At 38.8% G+C, this 18,061-nt stretch overlaps 3 protein-coding genes across 4 annotated transcripts; 1 reads left to right on the forward strand and 2 right to left on the reverse strand.

The window, feature by feature from the left end:
* Positions 1 to 47: 47 nt before the first annotated feature.
* dnali1 (dynein, axonemal, light intermediate chain 1) lies at positions 48 to 6,212 on the forward strand. Of its 2 annotated transcripts, none has more exons than XM_082552256.1 (6): positions 48 to 124; positions 4,918 to 5,054; positions 5,123 to 5,292; positions 5,394 to 5,572; positions 5,827 to 5,991; positions 6,078 to 6,212. In XM_082552256.1, exons 1-6 carry the CDS (start codon positions 116 to 118, stop codon positions 6,111 to 6,113), a joined length of 696 nt encoding a protein of 231 aa, XP_082408382.1. In that variant the 5' UTR covers positions 48 to 115; the 3' UTR covers positions 6,114 to 6,212. The 2 variants fall into 2 exon arrangements, with proteins under 2 accessions (XP_082408382.1, XP_082408381.1); XM_082552255.1 differs by lacking the exon at positions 48 to 124 and adding an exon at positions 4,135 to 4,639.
* snip1 (Smad nuclear interacting protein) lies at positions 1,387 to 4,043 on the reverse strand. The gene is made up of 4 exons (XM_082552254.1): positions 3,735 to 4,043; positions 3,407 to 3,533; positions 2,511 to 3,052; positions 1,387 to 2,319 (listed from the first exon to the last, which is right to left on the reverse strand). The coding sequence occupies exons 1-4, from the start codon at positions 3,941 to 3,943 to the stop codon at positions 2,067 to 2,069; spliced, it is 1,131 nt and encodes a 376-aa protein (XP_082408380.1). The 5' UTR covers positions 3,944 to 4,043; the 3' UTR covers positions 1,387 to 2,066.
* Positions 6,211 to 17,168, reverse strand: gnl2 (G protein nucleolar 2). Its single transcript, XM_082552250.1, has 16 exons — positions 16,918 to 17,168; positions 16,206 to 16,290; positions 16,012 to 16,106; positions 15,668 to 15,807; positions 12,809 to 12,993; positions 12,632 to 12,698; positions 12,393 to 12,551; positions 12,182 to 12,295; positions 10,439 to 10,567; positions 9,687 to 9,791; positions 9,074 to 9,232; positions 8,157 to 8,264; positions 7,582 to 8,063; positions 7,126 to 7,208; positions 6,812 to 6,891; positions 6,211 to 6,655 (listed from the first exon to the last, which is right to left on the reverse strand). The coding sequence occupies exons 1-16, from the start codon at positions 16,979 to 16,981 to the stop codon at positions 6,518 to 6,520; spliced, it is 2,193 nt and encodes a 730-aa protein (XP_082408376.1). The 5' UTR covers positions 16,982 to 17,168; the 3' UTR covers positions 6,211 to 6,517.
* Between the last annotated feature and the right edge of the window lie 893 nt (positions 17,169 to 18,061).

Consider the following 18,061-nt stretch of genomic DNA (forward strand, 5'->3'; position numbering starts at 1 on the left):
TGTAGTGTCAACAGAGCACCCTTGGCGCTCCGGTGATGGCGCAGTTGTGGGTGTTTGACCAACAGACCACATGGACTTACTTTTCAGATGACGGAGTGTGCAGCTTTCAATTTGTATGGCGCACGTGAGTTTAGGTGGTATTTTTTATTATACAGATATTATGTATTATTAGCACAAAAAAGCACAGAACATAACAAAGTGATTCATGAGATTCTTTTATTTATTTTAGAAGGATTTCTGTGTTTTATTTGAAATTAGAAAGTAATTATAAATAAATATTTAAAGATAGGTATAGCAGAATAAGGGAGCAACGAGTAATTTTTCCAGGAAACAAGGAAAAAAAATATACTGTAATCTATGTAGTGCACAAGCACAAGCAGTACAGTGTAATTTCCTGGTTATTTAGCGGAAAAATAAACAACATTTCGACATCTTACATTGTAAGTACGCTGTACTTTTTAAAAAATGAATAGAATTGAATAGAACTCAACTTTATTGTCATTGCACATGTCACAAGTATACTTGTGACACCCCCCCCAAACTCATGGATCGGCCTCCCCAGAGCCAGATCCTCAATGTTGTCAAACAAAAGGCAGGCAACATACAAAGAAAAACTTAGGGAAGTCTTTCAAGAAGCCTAGAAAACTGCTTAAAGAAGTGTCAAGAGATTTTGCTGTGCTGGGGAATAAAGGCGGTTCTATCAAGTATCGACTTTTAATAGTACAGAACTGTACAAACTATTTTTGCCTTACTGTACTTTTTTTTGCATGTCTTTCAGTAAATTGTTGCACCCATTTTCCTAGCACAATATAAAGAAATGAAGGGATACTTCACATTTGGATTATTGCAATTCTCTTTTAATAGGGGTTGGACAGGGACAAGTTTATTTGTCTGATTTGTTGAGGCCTCGTGTCCCTATTCGTTTGCTTCGGTCAGCTGAGCAACTGTTGCTTTCAGTCCCAAAGTCACAGCTAAAGCTTAGAGGAGACCAAGCGTTCTCTGTTGCGGCTCCAATGCTTTGGAATAGCCTTCCTCTCCATATTAGAGAAGCTACATCAGTGCCAGTTTTTAAGTCCAGATTAAAAGCCTATTTTTATTCCCTGGCTTTTAAGTCTGTGGGTGACTGACATTTTTTTTTAATTAATTTTATTGCTATTTCTGGTTTTTGCTATTACTATATTTATATTGTACAACACTTTGGTCTACCAGGTGTGTTTTAAAAGTGCTATATAAATAAATGATGATGACTATTAGAGAGTACTGTAATTAAAAGGCTTAAATTATCATAAACAAATTGTATTACCCACTTGTTAAATAATTATGGTGCCTATTGTCCTCCTTAAAACGGGACATTTTATGAAACAAACGGACACCAGTTTGCTCCAATAAAACTCTTCAAAAATTTATTTACAGTACAAAAATGAAAATTTACTATGAACTTCTATGAATGGGCAAAAATAAGAATGGTGCATACAGATTCCAGTAGTGCGAGGGAACACAACAGCGTTAATAATTTTTCCTGCACTACAAGCAAAGACAAAAAAAGGAAAAGGAAATATCCTTACATCTTATACTGCAATGTTTACTCTGACAATAAAAATGCTTTTTAAACATGAATCTAGAGTTCACATTCCAATAATGTAATGTACACTGACACATATAGCATGGACATAGACAATTAGCTATGCTTTGCACTAAGTGCTGTGGTGCAAAAAAAATATAGAATATATAACTATAGATTGGTGAGATATCTTTATCTGTCACTGAGCACATCTTAATGTAATGCGAGCAATGTGAGATGTAAGATCCGTCACTTATCACATAGACATTATACAACCTGAGAAAAAGTCTTCTTTGAGACAGCTGTGGCAGGTTCAAGCAAGAGATCAGTAATTACACAATATACACCAACAAATCCTGTTCCATTACTTAAATCAGTTCCTGCATTTACCAGTTCAAACTTATTGCTCCATTCCCTGCAGAAACAGTTCTTTTTCTGTTGTTGTTTTTGATGATGATATTATCTAACCTGAATGAACTTCGGCAATCAAGTACTTTGGAACAATTTACTCATCAAGGCCCTCGTCTTCCTCTTCCTGCTTGGCGTCTACCTCGGTTGTGTCTGAGAACTCGTGAAGCAGCACGTATTCACGGCTGCTGAAGCCAAATTTTATGACATCTTTTTCTTTGAGTTCATAGTACCGCTGGGGCTCGATACGCTGGTTGTTCAGATAAGTGCCATTGCCAGAGCCAAGGTCAATAATGTAAGGCTTTACCCTCCGGCCCGTGGTGCCATCTGCCCGCGTAAACTCCACCAGTCTGTAGAAATGAAGACAGAATGGTGGACATGATCTATTTGCAAATGGGGATCACGACTAAAGAGTCATTCAACATATTGGACAACAACAATAGTAAATAGTAATCACCACAGATCGAGCATGCTTTTCAAACAAAAAGAAAACTAGAGTAAAAAAAATAAATAAAAATGTGCTGATGACTGTTCTTCCTACCTGTACTGGAATACTGCATGTTGCTTGGAGCAGGATGGGTGATCAATCGGGATATCAGCAATTCTTCTCTGTCGCCCCAACAAATAGGCACTCTGTCTGTGAATGTACATGACTGGAAGAGCCTCATCATTCTTGAAAGGGTACAGTCGCCATCGGCGCTTCGGAATCCGAGCCTCAGGCGGCTCGTTGTACTTGATCACCACTCCCCGAAATGTGTTTGTGTCTTCTGTGAGTGCCCCTGAAAGTTCAAAGTTTGGCTTCTCTTTCACAGCAGGAGCAGCGCTTGCCTCATCACCCTCTTCTTCTGACCTCCCCAAGTCTCGCTCTTGGTTTTCTTCACGTCGCTGGCGATTTTCCCTGCGTCTCTCATCTTGCTGCTGTCGTTCAGCTTGTTGAGAGGCAAGAGCATTTCGCTCCCTATGCCTCTCCCCACCGCGCTCTCTCTCCCGTGGCCTATCAGATTCCCACCTACTCCGTCTGTCCTCTGGTTGCTCATTTCTTCTTCTTCTCTCGTCGCCGCTAGCTCTATGCTCATCCCGTTCCTGTGACATATATTTACAGAATACTTACACAGTTACATTTTTGAGTAGTTAATTATGTTGTACTGCATTACCCTTCAGTATGGAATAGTGGGCTCTAGTTTGTTTGACACATATTGTCATTACTGCCAGATGCCTCTGAAAAACATTAAAAATGGGACAACTGTAGACCAATGTTGGGTCTCTACACAGAAAACAGACTGCCTCAGACTGTTAGTACTATCTGACTAGCACTTGGGTTACACAAGCTTCTGTGTGGTAAATTCCAGATGAGTACTTTATACCACCTAGATCACTTTATACTCCAGTGGTGCTGCTGAATTGCAAAATGTTTCCCAATAATTTGAAACTAATCACCCGCTTTACTCTGACATCCCCGTGGTGAGGACTACGGCTTCTCCTTTTTCTCGGAGATCTGCTGCTTCTTCTGGCGGGAGAGGTTCCCCTTCTGCCTGGTGAACGGTCCCTCGTCCTTGCAGGTGACCTAAATGAAGAACACAAGAGAGTATTAAGCGACCGTTCACACGACATTTCCCACCGTTGAGATGCAACTAGTGGCTGTAGCTAGCCCAAGTAAGTACTACAGCGATATACTCAAAAAAACTGACTCTGTCACGGTTGTCAAGTTGATCAATATGACACATGTGGCAAAATTAAGGTGGTATGATAACTTTAGTGCACACACCGACTCGTTCCTCCTCTCTGTGGACTGGAGTTGCCGGGGGATCTCGACCTGGAGCGGCGTGATCTCTGTGGCCTAGCAGGGCTCAGTTTCTCCTGCTTTATCTTTACTTCGGCTTCACGCTCCGGACTTTCTCTTCTCCTGTGTCGCTTCTCTTTGGCCATGCTTAAAATAATTCTCTCAAATCGACCGTTGTATAACCTAAAAAGCATACATTTTCAACCACACCACTGTATGTACAAAAAAAACAAAAGCCTCGGCATGTAACAAACTTCGCCCGTTACGCCGAGATCACGCACTTCCGCTTCCCGAGGTTCACCGAGAATTAAGCTCCGCCAGTGTCCATGTCTCACGTTGGTTCCGACATGAGATGCCGGCCAGTTTATTTCCTGTACAGCCTAAATATTTAGTGTATTGAAAAAGCTGGCACATTCTTTCATTATTTACATATTCGTTTAACACACATTACTTTTACTTGATGCAGCCAGTAAACACAAAACAAACAAAAAAGGCATAGTAAAAGTAAAAGATACACAAGGTGGTAAAAGTAAAAAACAAACAAACATCCCACTTGGCTCTTTTAAATAGATTTTTTAAAATACTGATAAAAATGCATTTATCTCAAAAGAATTTTTGAAAAAAAAAGTGTCACTAGCCTGTACTCCTGGAGCTAAGCGCTGATTCCGCTCGCACACATTAAAACGTAACGGACATTGTTGCCAAGACAACCCAAACAATGAGCGTGAACTTTATGTAACTAAACGCTAGACCAAGAAGTTTCAGGTTTTACTGTATAAGTTTATTCTATTCCTCTATTGTAAACGACAATGATTCCTCCAGCTGACACGCTGCTGAAATACGACAATCCAGTTCTGGTCAACAAAAGCACAGACAGAAAATCACCAAAGGTGAGTTTATCGAGCCAGCCGTGTTTATGGCACAAGTCTCAGGGATAGATTTGAGATTAATGTAAAAATTATGCTATCCAAGATCCCGAGAGTCAGATTAAAGCTTAATGCAATTATACTTACATCCACTAATATATTTGCATGCATACACAGTTACAAGGTGGTTCTGTAAGGTGTATTTTATAATAGATTTACAAAAATGTATCAGTCATTTAAAAAAATCAAATCAGGGTAATAATATGTTTGTCTGATAGTTTATGAAACATCTGTCACTACAGGGACGCCCTTTGAAAGTAAGCCCTCAGCAGCCCATTGACTCTACACCTGTTCCACCACCTCCTAAACCAAAATCAGCATCTACTGAGGCTACTAAGCAGGAAAATGAGGAGCTCCTCAATTCAATCCTCCCACCCAGGTAGAGTTTTTTCTATCCATAGCGTGTTCTTCAGCAAGTTCAGAACTTTACAAATTTTCCTCTTACAGGGAGTGGATGGAGGGAAACCAACTGTGGGTGCAGAAAGTATCCAGTACACCTTGTACGAGAGCAGATGTGTTGCACCTAGAAGAACTCCTAAACACAAAACTGCAGCAAAGACAGGCCAAAGAAACAGGAATCTGCCCTGTCCGCAGGGAGCTCTATTCCCAGTGTTTTGGTAAGGAAGAAGCTGAGATGTTGCTGATTATAGAAGGTAGAATCAATACACATAAATACAATAAATCACATAAGTTTTTTTGTCATTCTTTTTCTTTTGAGATGAATTACTCAGACAGGTAACCATCAACTGCGCTGAGAGGGGTATGCTATTGTGGCTGGTCAGAGATGAGATTCAGATGACCATTGCTGCCTACCAGACCGTGTATGAAAGCAGCATAGCTTACGGCATGAGAAAGGCACTGCAGGCTAAGAAGGGCGAAGCTGATATGAAAAACAGAGTAAGGATATCAGGTTCCTTATGAGTTACAAATACAGGGTCACAATATATATTTTTAATACTAAGCAATTTATAGATGCTGGGAAACTTACTTCGCCACTCATGTAGTTCAGCTGTCATTTAGCTAGGAGTCCAGCAGAGAGCACAATTTCTCTATTTTACAGTTACTGTACAATGACAGTGGCTGCAGTGCTTTTTACAGGATTGACCCTGCATCAATAACAAACTCACACGTATGCGTTGTTATACGGGCAGATTTTGGAGCTAGAGAACGAGAAACAAGAACTGAAGAAGGCGCTGAATGAAGAGAAGGCTAAATGTGAAACAGTTGAGAAGATAGAAGCTGAAAAGCGACAGCTAGAGGAAAAGAGGCACGATGACGAGATCCAGTTCCTAAAGAGAACCAACCAACAGCTTAAGGTGACTTTTTCAATTACATATCAGAGAATAATTCTTGTAGATTGTGTTGTCTAAAGATTTCTTAACCACCCCTTTTTTCTTTTCAGGCTCAACTGGAAGAGATAATTGCACCAAAGAAGTAAAAAAACAAAAACAAACAAACACTTAGCTGGCATTTCTCTGTACAAGATTGTGTTCACTTGTAATTCATCTTATTGCTTAATGATACATTAAAGTAAAAACTTAGTGTAATTTACAAATGTTTTATTGTTCTGGCATAACAAGTACACTTCAAACAACTACTGCACATTGCTCTTGAACGTCAAGAGAGCAGTACACTTGTATATGATGAATGAAATGTCATTCAAATACAGTTCTGCACTGAGGGGACAAAGTTACAACAGTCATGAAGATAAGGCATCAAGTTGATTAAGACCACCTTAGTGTTCCACCTTCTGCCAACCTTTTTTTATCCCAATAAAAATAGCTTCAGGCTAATTTAGATACAGATTTCTTACATGTGTGTTTTATTTTATTCAACTCCAGTCTAGTGCTTCGATTTCTTGGTATTTTGACCTTCTGTGCCTGATGCTGGGATTTTTTTGTTCTTGTTCTTCACATTGTGAGTTTCATAATAACGTACGCCAACTTTCTTCGTCCTCTGAGCACGATCCATTGCTCTTCTCTGTAGAGAAAGAAAAGAGAAACAGAAGAGGAAAAAAAGTGAAATCTTCTTCTAAAAAAGACCAGAGCTTTTCATTTCCAATGTTACATCAGTAAGAAGAACATTCACCAGAGAAATCTGGCCTGTTTGACATCAGAGAGAACAAACACCGCATACCTGTTTAGACGTGAGTCTGTTCGGCTGGGCCAGGTCCTCACCCTCCTCAGCTTTCCTCTTTTTACCCCTCTGGTTTGGAGCTGAATTCAAAGAAAGATGAACAGATCTGATGTCACTGCCTGAATGTTAACTTGACGTACCCATTCAAATCTAAAGTTTGTGCAAAATATCAAGTTGATAAATATCAGTAATTGATTATTCTGTTGGAACTGCAGAAGGTTTATTGGACCTTAACCACATCTGATAAAGCCTTTCCCAAATTATTTTTACATCCAGAACCATACAAAGTCATAACAAACAAGCTGACTGACTACCTTTCTTCTGTGCTTGCTTAGTCGCTGCTGACTGTTTAGTCTTGATGTCTGTGAACACTTTGTCAGAAAGCGCCTTAGGTATCCTGTCCAAAGAAATGGAAAAAAGTAAATCATTACAAAACAAGGCAAACAGTTTATCCCTGTTGGGGTCAGCTGAAATGAACAGTAATTAAATTAGGCTCAGATTAACTATACAGCGGTTACTTGACTTTGTTCTTCAGTGTGTGCTGAAATTCAACACAAGCATTAAAGAACACAAAAGACACAAACGTTATGGCATCAAAATGATCACTGCTAGTCATCAGCAGCTTCAAGGCTGGTTAGCACGGACCACCTAAAATGCGTGGCATCTCTATGTCTGACAACTTCACATTACGTTACTGGACGAAACACAATGGTGGCAGTACACAAGACAAAGAAAATATGCGAGTGAGGTTTGGGCTTGAGCAGACTGACCGGATTGCAGAGAAGCGATTGGATTTGGCTCGGTCCAGAAACTGCTTGTACTTGGCGATTTTCACATCCAGCTCACGTATGACCTCCCGTGAACTCTTGCTGCCGTTTGTCTTTTCAGTCTGAGAGGTTGTGGGCTCAGAGATGTCAGTCACTTCATCAGCTGGTTCAACGCTTGTCGCATCTTCCTCTTTGCCTTCGTTTTCCTCTGTGCCCTCATCTTCCTCACCATCAGAGCCAGAAAAATCTGACATGTCCAGATCAGGCATGTCCATGGGAACTAAGTCTTCCTCGCTGAACTCTGGAGCCACACTGATTTTGCCAAAGTTTTGTCTGACATTAGCCAGAATCTTCTGGACCTGTTCCTTCTGTCTCTGCTGTTCTTCCTCACGTTCCTCTGAGATGGCGTCCGGATTGTCTGGTTGTTCCTTCTGCACATGCTCTACTACCTCCGACGGTCCTGCAACTGGCAGTGGCTTCTCATCCTAGCGAAAACACAGCAATAAAAACAGGTTTACACTGAGGGCACAGTTTGGTGCGCTTAAAAAGCCCTAGAGAGAAATTCAGTGTAATCTTACCTCTTGATCTCCTTCAGGTCCAGGGGGTTTCACAAAGAAGGGGATACGTCCTCTCTGCCAGTCATTCAATACCATTTTAGAGACTGTGGCGAGATCTGGCTCACCGCCCTGTACAAAAACAAGAAGAGATTGCTAAGACATCTTAAGACTTAGTGATTTAAAGCTGAAGTAGGCAGCAATAAATAAATACATTTAAAAAATATATATATATCTAGTGTTTCAGAGGCAGCTGTAGCCCTGCAGCTCTTCTGGACTCTATTTTCAGACTTAAACATTTGGCAGTGAAAGGAGAGAGTCCAAGCAGAAAGAAAGTTTGGCGGTACAATCAGTTAAGCAGAGAGTTTCCATCTGGTAAATAAGAGCTCATCGTGTCCTATGTGGAGAATGAAGTGAATGTAACTTTTTTAAATGCATACACAGCACATACATAAGACCCAAGCTCTTCAGGGGGGGAGGGCTGTTTTTGTTTCAGTCCTGCCTTCTCTAGATTTCTGCCTACGCCATATTTCAGAGAAAATGTCAAGACAGTACAGCATTTTTAGAGAGAAATAAGGCTCAAGGAGAGTCCTAAATTCAAATACATGGGAGAAATGTGCAACAATGAAGTTGGTAGGAACACAACTTTAAGGGGAAAAATGTTTGTAAAACCTGCTTTTGCAGCAAAGTCAGCAGTCATTAACTTCCCCACAAAACTACACAGAGGCATTAAAACACTTGTTTCTAGAAAAACAGCACAATAAATACCCAAGCTGAAAAATAAACCTTAACCATTACCTCTTACACATACAATGAGTTAAAATGCTCCATTGTAGCTATAAAATTATATATTTTTTATATCATCAGAACTTATAAAGCAAATGTTTGGAAAAAATATACAAAGCAGTTTTCAAGTATAGCCTCTAAATAAGAAAATGAACCTTCAAAAGTTTCCCTGTGCGAAACGCCAGTTTCTCAAGAAAGTCATCAGCACAGTTCCAAGTAGGGATGCGGTAGGTCTTCTGAATGTATTCTGGTTTGGCCCGCTCCAGTACTGCACCGATGTGCTCCTCTGGGTTCTTGATCTTTTCCACTTGAACCTTTGCAAAAAGGGGAAAGAAAAAGATGAGTACTTTAAGACGTGAACGTGCAACCTTTCAGTTACGCTGACTTTAAGGGTGAAATGCTGAACCTCGGATGCCCCACAAGGATCCCGAGGATCAGAAATAGAGCAGATAAAGACATTTTTAAAAACAGTTGGGTATTAGTATTATGAAGCCCAAACCACTTTAAAGTCTCAGTTCGTTATTCCCCGAATCCTTGAGACTGTTAAAAATACAACATTAACAGTTCGGTGAATTATACTAAGTTACCAGGACACCATTTCTCGGATCTGTGCTTAGATTTTCAGATGTTATTGTTTTTCCTAGTTTTATGGGAAGTCCAAATAAATTCACCCTTCTTATTATACTGCAGTGGCAGACATTAAAAAAACTCAAATTAATTAATAAAAAAAAAAAATCAATTGGAATAAACTTTAAAAAACAGACTTACTACTCCTTTCAAAACAATATCAGATTCACTGTCTTCTGAGGGGTAGACAACACCAGGGCAGTCAATGAGGAAGATGCGCCTCATCAAAGTGATGTACTGCCACACCTTAAACAAAAGAGAGAGAAAGATTAACGCTGTATGTGTGGTCCATGAAATTCTGTTTCACAAACGATGAGAAACACATTTCACCTTGTTGGTATCATTTGATATAAAATCTTAAAACAAGGAAAAACTGCTGAAAGAATTATAAGTGGGAAAGCAAAATGTACGTGATCTATGAAAGTGCTACGGATCATAACCTTGTTTGGCTTTCGTAATTGCTGAGTATGTGCTGAGAATAAAACACAAGGTGGGAAATAAAGCACTGCTGGCCACAGGCCTATGAGAGTCACTGGATAGGTGTGCAGAAAAACTGCTCAGTTACAGTCCAAGCTTACAATTTTGGCTCTAAAGGTAAAGCCATTTTCCCCTGACTTTCCCCTTGACCGGTCTTTGTACGCCAAGGTTTCAACCCTTCATTTGTTTCCAAAAAGGATAAACAGATGAAGAGAGAGGAAATGAAGGATAAAAAATGGTTGTTTTTACTCTTTTACTCTCCACTTAGTTTTTCAGTTATATTTTTAAAAACAGAGGGTAGACTGCTTCTGTTATTGAAGCCATCAACATTAAGCAGCAACGGGACTTTGACTAAACCCAAAATATAATCATGTGAACCTAACTACTGTATAGTTAATACGATACATTGATTTTACCTTCGTTTCTCCAGCGAGGGGTGCAACATTGCAAACCTTCTTTGACCTCAGAGTGTTGATGATCGAGCTTTTTCCAACATTTGGATATCCGATGAAACCCACACTTATTTGTTTTTTGTCTGTGTGGAGCTGCGTGAGGGAAAAATAAAGTCAGGAAGTCTTTGTCTGTCCTCTTTGAAGGGATGTAATTCCTCTGTTGTCTCTTTCAAGCTTTTCTCAAGTATGCTGCCAGGGCAGTCAGGGCAATACATAATCTAATGTTATGGTTGTAACTGTGTGGAACACAGCACAGTTTTGGGACAATGAAGCATTCTTTGTAGTTTAGCCTCTGTAGACCACCACAGTGGATAAAAAAAAAGTGCTTCATTTCAGCTTTAATTCAAGTGGTTTAACAAAAATGCACCGAGTTAAATGTTCAGGAATTACTGCCATTTTTATACACAGTTCCCCATTTTCAGAAGCTGAAAAGTAACCTCAGAAAGACAGCCTGAAGTCTAGAACTAATGGACATCACCAGATGCTGCATGTCCTTCTTTCACATGGTGTACCAGGCCTTTACTGCAGCTGTCTTCAGCTGCTGCCCTCTTTTGAAAAACAGCTTCAGTTTTGTCTTCTGTAACTCAAAAGCATGTTCATGTTGGGTTGAGATCAGGTGACTGTCTTGGCCAGTGAAGAATATTCCATTGATTTGCCTTGAGAATCTCTTGGGTTTCTTTTGCAGTATGTTTTGGATCATTATCCATTTGCGCAGTGAAGTGCAAATTCATTTTGCTACTTATATCAGCAGTCACATCATCAGTAAACACAAGTGGTCCATGTCCACTGGCAGCCATACATGTCTATGTTATGACATTGCTTCTACTATGTTTGAAATATAATGTGGGATTAATCAGCTCATGCGCTGTTTCTCTCCTTCTCTATACTTTTCTCTATCCATTACTCTGATAAAAGTTCATCTCGGTTTTCAGTGATTTGTTTTCCAGAACTGCGGAGACTCTTTCACATGTCCTCTGATATGGTCTAACCTGCCCTTTTAATGTTTGTAACCAGTGGTTTGTACCTTGTTGTAAATGATCCGAATAAGTTATCTGTTTAATTTGTCATGGAATAACAAAGGAACGGGACTCACCTAACCATGAAACTACCCTTCAGTCAATTAGCCAATTACATTTGAGCCTCTGAAAATGGGGGACTGTATATGGATGTGATTTATAAAAAGTTAATGCAATACTTTTGGTAAACCCCTTGATTTAAAGCAGACAGCCTGTCAATCTTCAGTTACAGCTTGATTGAAACTCCACTGTGGTGGTTTACTGCAGCTAAATTAATATATTGTGTCAATGTAAACTACTTAAAGACCTAAAAGCATATTTTACAGTTTAGTAAAGTGTTTAAAAATCGAAAGGAAATATGATGCAAAACAATAATAATGCACAATTGACAAACCAATGTAGCTTGTCATCAAACAGATATGTTTATTCCAATGTTTGTGATTCTAACATTAACACATTAAATACTGCTCATTAAATGCCTACAGTGTCCCAGCTAACCTAATTAAGCATCAGATATTGTGTTCACAGCTATATACACATTAAGTTGTTACAAATTACTACCAGTTGACAAATCTATTATCTTGCACAACAACATGATGATAAATGTATTTTTTAAAACTCTATATAATAAAACAACTCAAATATTTTATTTGTGAAAGTTTTTGCATTTCGAACAAAAAGCATTTCTTACCTTGCCAAACTGCCTGAGCAGCTGGATGAGAGAGCCCTTACCAAATGAGTTTGTGAGGCTGGCGTGGAAAGCCAAAGTGGGATATTCTTGAGACAGAACAGCCACCCAACGTTTCTGGTTTAACAATGAGCAGAGACCAAGTTTAATACTAAGAAAAGCAACTACAACCAGTCATACAGGAAACCAGGGGGGTGTGCTGCAAATATCTTACCGTGACCCAGGTGGGCACAAGGTCACACTTGTTTAGAACAAAGATCAGATGTTTCCAGGATTTCTCTTTCTTTAGATACGTTTCAATGCTCTTAGACCGTGTTCCCATAGGATCTCGGGCATCCAGCACTTGGATGATGACATCAGATGAGTCAATCACCTGTAAAAATAAAAGAGGACTCGAGAATGACCACACAACACTTTACTGCACTAACATACTACACAAGGTGGAGACGATACCTTGTAAAGTTCTCCCCAGATTCTCTTGGACTGACCCTTTTTGAAAATCTCCTCACGTGCTTCCGCCCTTTAGTGAATAAAAAAGTAGCAGGGATTTAACGACACTTTAAATGCATTTAAAAATGCATTTAAAAACAAAAAAAACAAAGAAAGAAGAAACAAAAAGAAAATTCTTACCGGACCCCTGTGTCCTCGGTAACCAGGTCTTTGTCATTTTCTGCATTATAACTTAGGGCTGAGGCCTCAGCTTGCTCTACAAGGTCCTTGACATCGCCCACAACAAGACTGGGCCTCTTCCTTTGAGCCTTAGGTCCAAAAGTGTTCTCAAAACCCTCCGTGTCTAGAATGTGAACCTTAGAGTTCTGCAATTATAGAAAGATAGAACATTTTGTGATAAAAAAAAAAAGTTTTTATATTAACAGTGAATAGCTCTGCCAGCAATATACTTACAGCAGGACCTTATATCATTTATTTACAAAATCAGATAGAATTATGACTGTGGTTTTATTAAGTTTGGACTTTGTTCTTTCCAGCATGAACAACACACTTAAAGGATCCAGATGTTGAAGCTGGACTGCAAAATCCATTTAAATTTAACATTATCATGCTGTATTTAAGCAGAGAGGAAACATAAAGCTCTTTTTTTTCCAATGTTAAAACACAGTTTGTGATACAGTCACAAACAGCTCTCCAACAGTTTCAGTCAGAAACACACAATAAATTAATATATTAAACAGAACACCCAAATATGCGACAAAGCCAGTGAAACAGCAAAGACTATGCCAGTGCTGATTAAGTGTTCCAGCGATCTTAAAACACACGCCATACCTCTATTGCAAAACTGCCACGAGGGGTGGAGGAGCAGGTTAGTCAGAAACAACACTGTTTACAGCCTCAGGTCACCTCAACTATCTGCCAAGAGGTCCTACAAAGCACTCTGGTTGTTTGAAAACACATTTTTCTGACTGAACCACTGGCTCTTGCTTAATTTGTCTGCCTTTTGGAGCAATATCATTCCACTGGTCATTCAGTGATCATACATTAAGATTACAGAGCACTTTCATACTTTACTAGCACTTCTGTGCCATTTAGTTACATAATTGTAATATTAATAAAAATAATAAAAGGTCATCTTCTGGTAACCCGGTGATGAATTAAGAGATTATTTTGAACTCTTTCACACTCTAAGAAATGCCTCAACTTCATGAGGGACTATAGCACATGGCACAAGAACAAGAACTGGATTTTATTTAGAACTGTGTTGGTTATGTTGAAGGGAAAAAAAATCCAAGTCTGGATGAAGGCAGCTCTCTCATGCCTAGCGTAAGCCAGTACATTCAGGTTCACAGTAGGGCAGAGGAAAAATTGTATGAGGATTAAAGTGAGTCCTCTTATTCGTCTCACCTCATGAAGCCTCAAGAAAGAGTTTACTCACACAGACGAAAATAGCTATGATCTTTATCTGCATTACTTACTTTAGTCATTATTAAACGCATTCCACTTACTGGTTATTTCCTACTCAAATTTTAAACATGCCACTTGTTAACCCCTTTAAAAGAATCACTCTCTTAATCCCACTGTCGTAAGCAAGTTTAGACCCATGTGCAAAGAGCTATTTATATTTAAGCTTACAGAACACTTTAAATCACATACTTTATTTATTAATAACATAATCTTTGATTTTATTTTTATTTATTTATTTCTTCTTGGGGGGGGGGGGGTTAAATCCCGTTTTTACTATGCATCACTACGACTGCCCCAGTCAGCTACTGTATCAGAAGATACACCAGACCACAACATCTTATAAAGTAACGTGAAGAAGTGTGTTTGCTAGAGCAGTTTCGGTTGATTTCCCCCCCCCCACATGTAGCCCTTTACCTTTGATGTCTGCCTGCTTCGCTGAAATAAAAATAGGATACCCCAAAATACCCTGCAGCTGATTTACTTCAAATCCATGGAAACTTATCCTTTTAGCCTCAGCACGAACCACATTATTAGTTTCTCTTTTATTGAGGGTGCGTTGCTTATTAATGTTTGAAATAATGCAATGTCTAAGTTATTTTTAGACTCCTTACATTCTCAGCTGACCAAACAGCCTTACTTGCAAAGACAGCTATCTAATATTAAGTTATTCCTTTCTTCTGCGGCCTTGTTCTTTAAACATTAATTTTGTCACAGGCTCTGTGCCGACTTTCAGGTACACTCCATCCACACGGAAATAGAAAGCAGTGTCAGATGAAGTACACTCCCTGGCATCTGCAGTTTCAGAATCAGAATCAGAAGACTTTATTCACCCCCAAGAGGCAATTAAGAAGTTGCCTGTAAAACTCTGAGAAAGCAAGCTTAATAAATGCTGCCATTATACTGTTATCAATGCAATGCACTTTATTTTGCCAGGCTATTAACACATACTTGGAAAAGTGATATATTACATCCATCCTTGCTGACCTTTATTAAAATTCTGAGGTAGCCGATAAAGACTCGCCTCCACACCACAGCTGGAACCACCTAACTCCCCATGTGCTGCTGTTAGAGATCCTGGAAGGCTTACTTGTGTTTTCTTACTGCAGTAGTTGGCCTTTGTTGTCTGGGTCCCTACGCCCAGTAATGCCATGGTTAGACATCTCAGGCAAGCAAACTGTGTGTCCTCTTTTAAATCTCTTGTTTTTGTTTTTTACCCTTGTTGGCACAATTTGTTGTTTTGCTATTATTTTGTTATCATATTTAGATCCCAAGGTTTGCATTTTAATTATACAGTTAGGTCTATACCTGACAGCGTTTCACATCCAGTTATTATTATTTATTTTTTCTGAGCCTCTGAAAATGGAAGACTATGGATAAAAATACATGTAATTCCTAAACAACAAATTCAATATTTTTTGTTAAACTCCTTGAATTAAGATGTCACCTCTGCAATTCAAACACATCTCAACTGCTTCATTTTAATTTCAGTGTGTTGGTGGTGACTGTTCATAACAATACATACATATATAATAAAAATCTTACAAGAATAAGCTTTAAAGCCTTTATACTCACATGGGCTTTGACTCTATCGTGCAAAAGGGACATAGGCAATTTGCTTTGTCTCATCACCACACGATATGGATCCTTCTTTACTGCCTCCATCTCCTCCTGGAATTTCTGGAGGGATGACTGCTTGATCACACGGGTATTTGCTTAAATACAGAGTATAGAAATATGGGATAGTCATATAATAAGAATAAAAATGATATGGTATTATTGTAGTGAACATTTTATTTTTACAAATTCAACTGACAATATTTCAAACAAGAGCAACATATGAGCAAATGGTATTACCTCCAATTTAATTAATTTACAGTATACACTATAACATACACAACAGTAAAGACATTTCTCACCAAACCATTTGATGTTAGGTTCAACTCTGGCAACAGTTCCCGGAGCTACTGTGGACTGGTACTGTAAAGGTTTGACGACTTTTCCACGGCTATCACTGTGGACAAAAGATCTCTTTAATTCTTGACACATCACTTACCTTACATTGTAACAGTAAACTATATCAATAAAAAAGAAAAGAAAAATATTTGCTTACCATCTTTGTTTTTGTCTGTACATATTCAGGCGCTTGATAGTGGCTCGGTCCCTCATGTTGTTTCCACCAGCACCTTTGGCTCGATCTGTCGAATAAATTTATGTTTACTTTAACGGCTCATTAACGAAACCCACATGTTATTACAATGCACTTACTTGTTAGTCAATTTATTGCAAGGGAAATACCATATTTATAATCAACTAAGGCCTCTGATTTTTTTTTAAGGACCGTGCAACAACATTCATGTTTTATTACCTTAAACAGTTTTAAATGTGCTGAACAAATGACTGGGTTTCAGTGTAAGGTGCCGGTATAGTGCTGTTAACAGCTTATACAAACACGTAACTTTATAATTCCTATCAAGATATACTGCATTGCTAGTTATGACTACTAACCAGACACACCGTACACGTTCATTTTTAAAGGAGCATCATTTTCCACCCCAAGATTGCAGCTCAGATTTTACCGTAAATATGTTTAACTTTCATAAAACAGGTGTTTGACACGACAAAACTTAAAAGGCTATATCTTCCTACAGTACGCAACAGTGTAAGTTAAGTTTTAGATTCATCACACCGCTGTGAAGTCTTATTTTGATACGCAACGCTATTATTATCTAAAATAACGCAAATATGACTTTCTCTGACAATGACTAGCAACAATTAGCATTAGCTGTAAACAAGCAGTTTGGCTAATGGGAGAGTTAGCTCACCGGGGTTGCTGCTGGATGTTGAGGGGTTTATTGAGCTTTTCCCCTTGTACCGTGTCTTCACCATGTTGCCCTCTTACTCGGTAAAGCCTTCCACAGAAAAAAAAATACGAAGGTGTCTGAACGGCGATGTTTTGTTGCCGTTATTCCCCTCAGCTCGAAAATGTACACCCTACACGTGTTCTTAGGGTGAACAGGAAGGACATCATCAATAGAGCGACGGAGGTGAGAACCAATCAGAAAGCTCCTGCGTGCGTACTTAGGCTGTGTCCCAATTCAGGGTCTGCACGCTTGAAGTACGCGCACTACGCGTACTACGTACGGTGCGTACTATAAGTACGAGAAGTGCGGAAGTGAGAGTCTTGTGAAATGGGACGGTCTGGCCTTCGTCGCGCTGTTCAGGTTGCCTAGCAACCATGATACTAACCGCGAGAAACGCGAGATAGTATGACATAAATGAAGGAGAAAAATGTTTTGTTGGTCATTTGGTCATTCATTTTTGTCATGACATAACTTTGATTAGTTGAGTATCTGAGGCTGAGACTACGGGACTGTAAAACATGATTGTTGGGCTTCATTTCTGTACTGAACAGTCAGTTCAAGAGTAGTTAGTAAATAACAATTAGCTCTTGTTGTTCATGAGACTAAAGTCATCTCACTGTGGTAATGTAAATATAATATGGCCAATATTATAGTATTGTCAGATATATATATATATATTTTATATATATATATATAGATATATATAGATATATAAAACAAATTTCCCACGTGTGGGACTAATAAAGGTTATCTTATCTTATCTTATATATATATATTTAAATATATATATATATATATATATATATATATATATATATATATATATATATATATATATATATATATATATATATATATATATATAAGCTAGGCGAGTGGCTCCAGCAGATCCCGGGAATAACATCGGAGATCTCTGTCCAGAAGAGCGCAGTCCTGGGAACAGCTAAGATACTGCGCAGGACCCTCAAGCTCCCAGGCCTCTGGTAGAGGACCCGAGCTTGAAGGATAAACCGCCCGCAGGGGCGTGCTGGGTGTTTTATTTATATATATATATATATATATATATATATATATATATATATATATATATATATATATATATATA

This window comes from Aulonocara stuartgranti (genome assembly GCF_965226115.1).
Source record: "Aulonocara stuartgranti genome assembly, chromosome: 11".
Taxonomy (NCBI): domain Eukaryota; kingdom Metazoa; phylum Chordata; class Actinopteri; order Cichliformes; family Cichlidae; genus Aulonocara; species Aulonocara stuartgranti.